Below are 1347 nucleotides of genomic sequence, written 5' to 3'. Positions count from 1 at the left end.
CACACACACACACACACACACACACACACACACACACACACACACACACACACACACACACACACACACACACACCCCTCCCTATCCTCCACCTCTCACCTCTGACCTCCAGTCAGACTTAATAACAGGAAGTGATTGACTTCCTGCTGCAGAGGAAGGAGGAGGTGAAAGATGCTGAGTTTAATTTTTATTTCTTCAGTTCTGAGGTCAGAGTGACCCCCTAGGCCCGGACTGAGGCTTCGGGGTCTTTCTGGGGGGTTTCTGAGAACTGATCCAGATTCAGAGGAATCAGGATGTTTGACTGATTCTCTCAAGTTTCTTCCTGAAACTGTTGGTTTTTCTCACGTTCAGCTGAATCTCTTCCAAAGTCAGGTGGAAACGTTTAAAACCGTCACCGTGTCATCATTAACCCCCCCACCCCACACGACCCCCCCAGAGAGGCTGTGAACCCGAGCCGACAGGTCAAAGGTCAAACACGAGGAAACCAACAAACCCTTCCTTTAATAAATAAATAAATAATTTTTATTATTCAGATCATTTAGCTGCTCTGGACCCCACAGAGTCAGAACAACACGAAGGTTTAATATGATCCTACAAAATAAGAGTCTCTGTCACAGTTTACATTATTTCAAAAATAAAAACAACTTCTTGTTTTTCTTCTTCAGCTGCAGATTTGAACATCTTCATCATTAAAACAAGTCAGCCCCGCAGGTCCGGTCCAGAACATCTCAGTCAGTCTTGTGTGGCCTCTTGGGTTCTGGTCCAAACCCACATTTTTCTGGGGGTTAATTTTTGCCTCAAAGCTGCCCTCGATGCCAGCATGTGTCCAAACAAAGAGTTCATCATGAGGAGAAGGAAGCAGCTCTCTGATTGGCTGACAGCGAGACGTCTGTCCAGGAGTCAAACACCCGTCCCCCCTTTGGTCCTCTGGACTGTCCGGTGTCAGGTTCTGACCCAGACCTGAGCAGAACCCAGTCTGACGGCCTGCGTTCTGGCTCCAGTCTGGACCGGTGGAGACCAGATGTTAAAGGGTCCTGGTGAGGATGTCTGCCTCATTAAACCAGGAAGTAGTCTGTGACCGTCAGAGCCTCAAAGCCAAGTACACTTCGCTGCAGCATGCAGCTCGGGGGCGGTGACAGACCTTTCCGTCGGTCCCATACCTTATATGGAAATGGGACTATTGCATTCCGGAAATGAAGGGGGCGCTAGTGACACTATTTTCTATTGAACACTATCAACATTAACAATATAAATTTTACAGTAAGGAATTTCTTATCCTTTTTCTCTTTTATGCAAGTTTGTTTGTTTGTTTGAAATACGTACGCTTGTTTGTTTGTAGTATGTTTC

The 1347-nt window shown here is 46.4% G+C and overlaps 1 protein-coding gene across 1 annotated transcript in view; it reads left to right on the top strand.

Annotated features, from left to right (window-relative positions):
* Positions 1-1142, top strand: part of LOC106530817 (uncharacterized) — a 3159-nt gene extending 2017 nt beyond the window's left edge. Inside the window, exon 2 of the mRNA XM_014026523.1 lies at positions 666-1142. Coding sequence (XP_013881977.1) covers positions 666-964 — 299 coding nt within the window. The 3' untranslated portion in view covers positions 965-1142. The remainder of the gene's footprint in view (positions 1-665) is intronic.
* Positions 1143-1347: the final 205 nt, after the last annotated feature.

The sequence above is a fragment of the Austrofundulus limnaeus genome, unplaced genomic scaffold (genome assembly GCF_001266775.1).
Source record: "Austrofundulus limnaeus strain Quisiro unplaced genomic scaffold, Austrofundulus_limnaeus-1.0 Scaffold563, whole genome shotgun sequence".
In the NCBI taxonomy this organism is placed as follows: Eukaryota; Metazoa; Chordata; class Actinopteri; order Cyprinodontiformes; family Rivulidae; genus Austrofundulus; species Austrofundulus limnaeus.
Note: the sequence above shows the minus strand (reverse complement) of the source record. Positions and strands in the feature narration are given on the sequence as shown.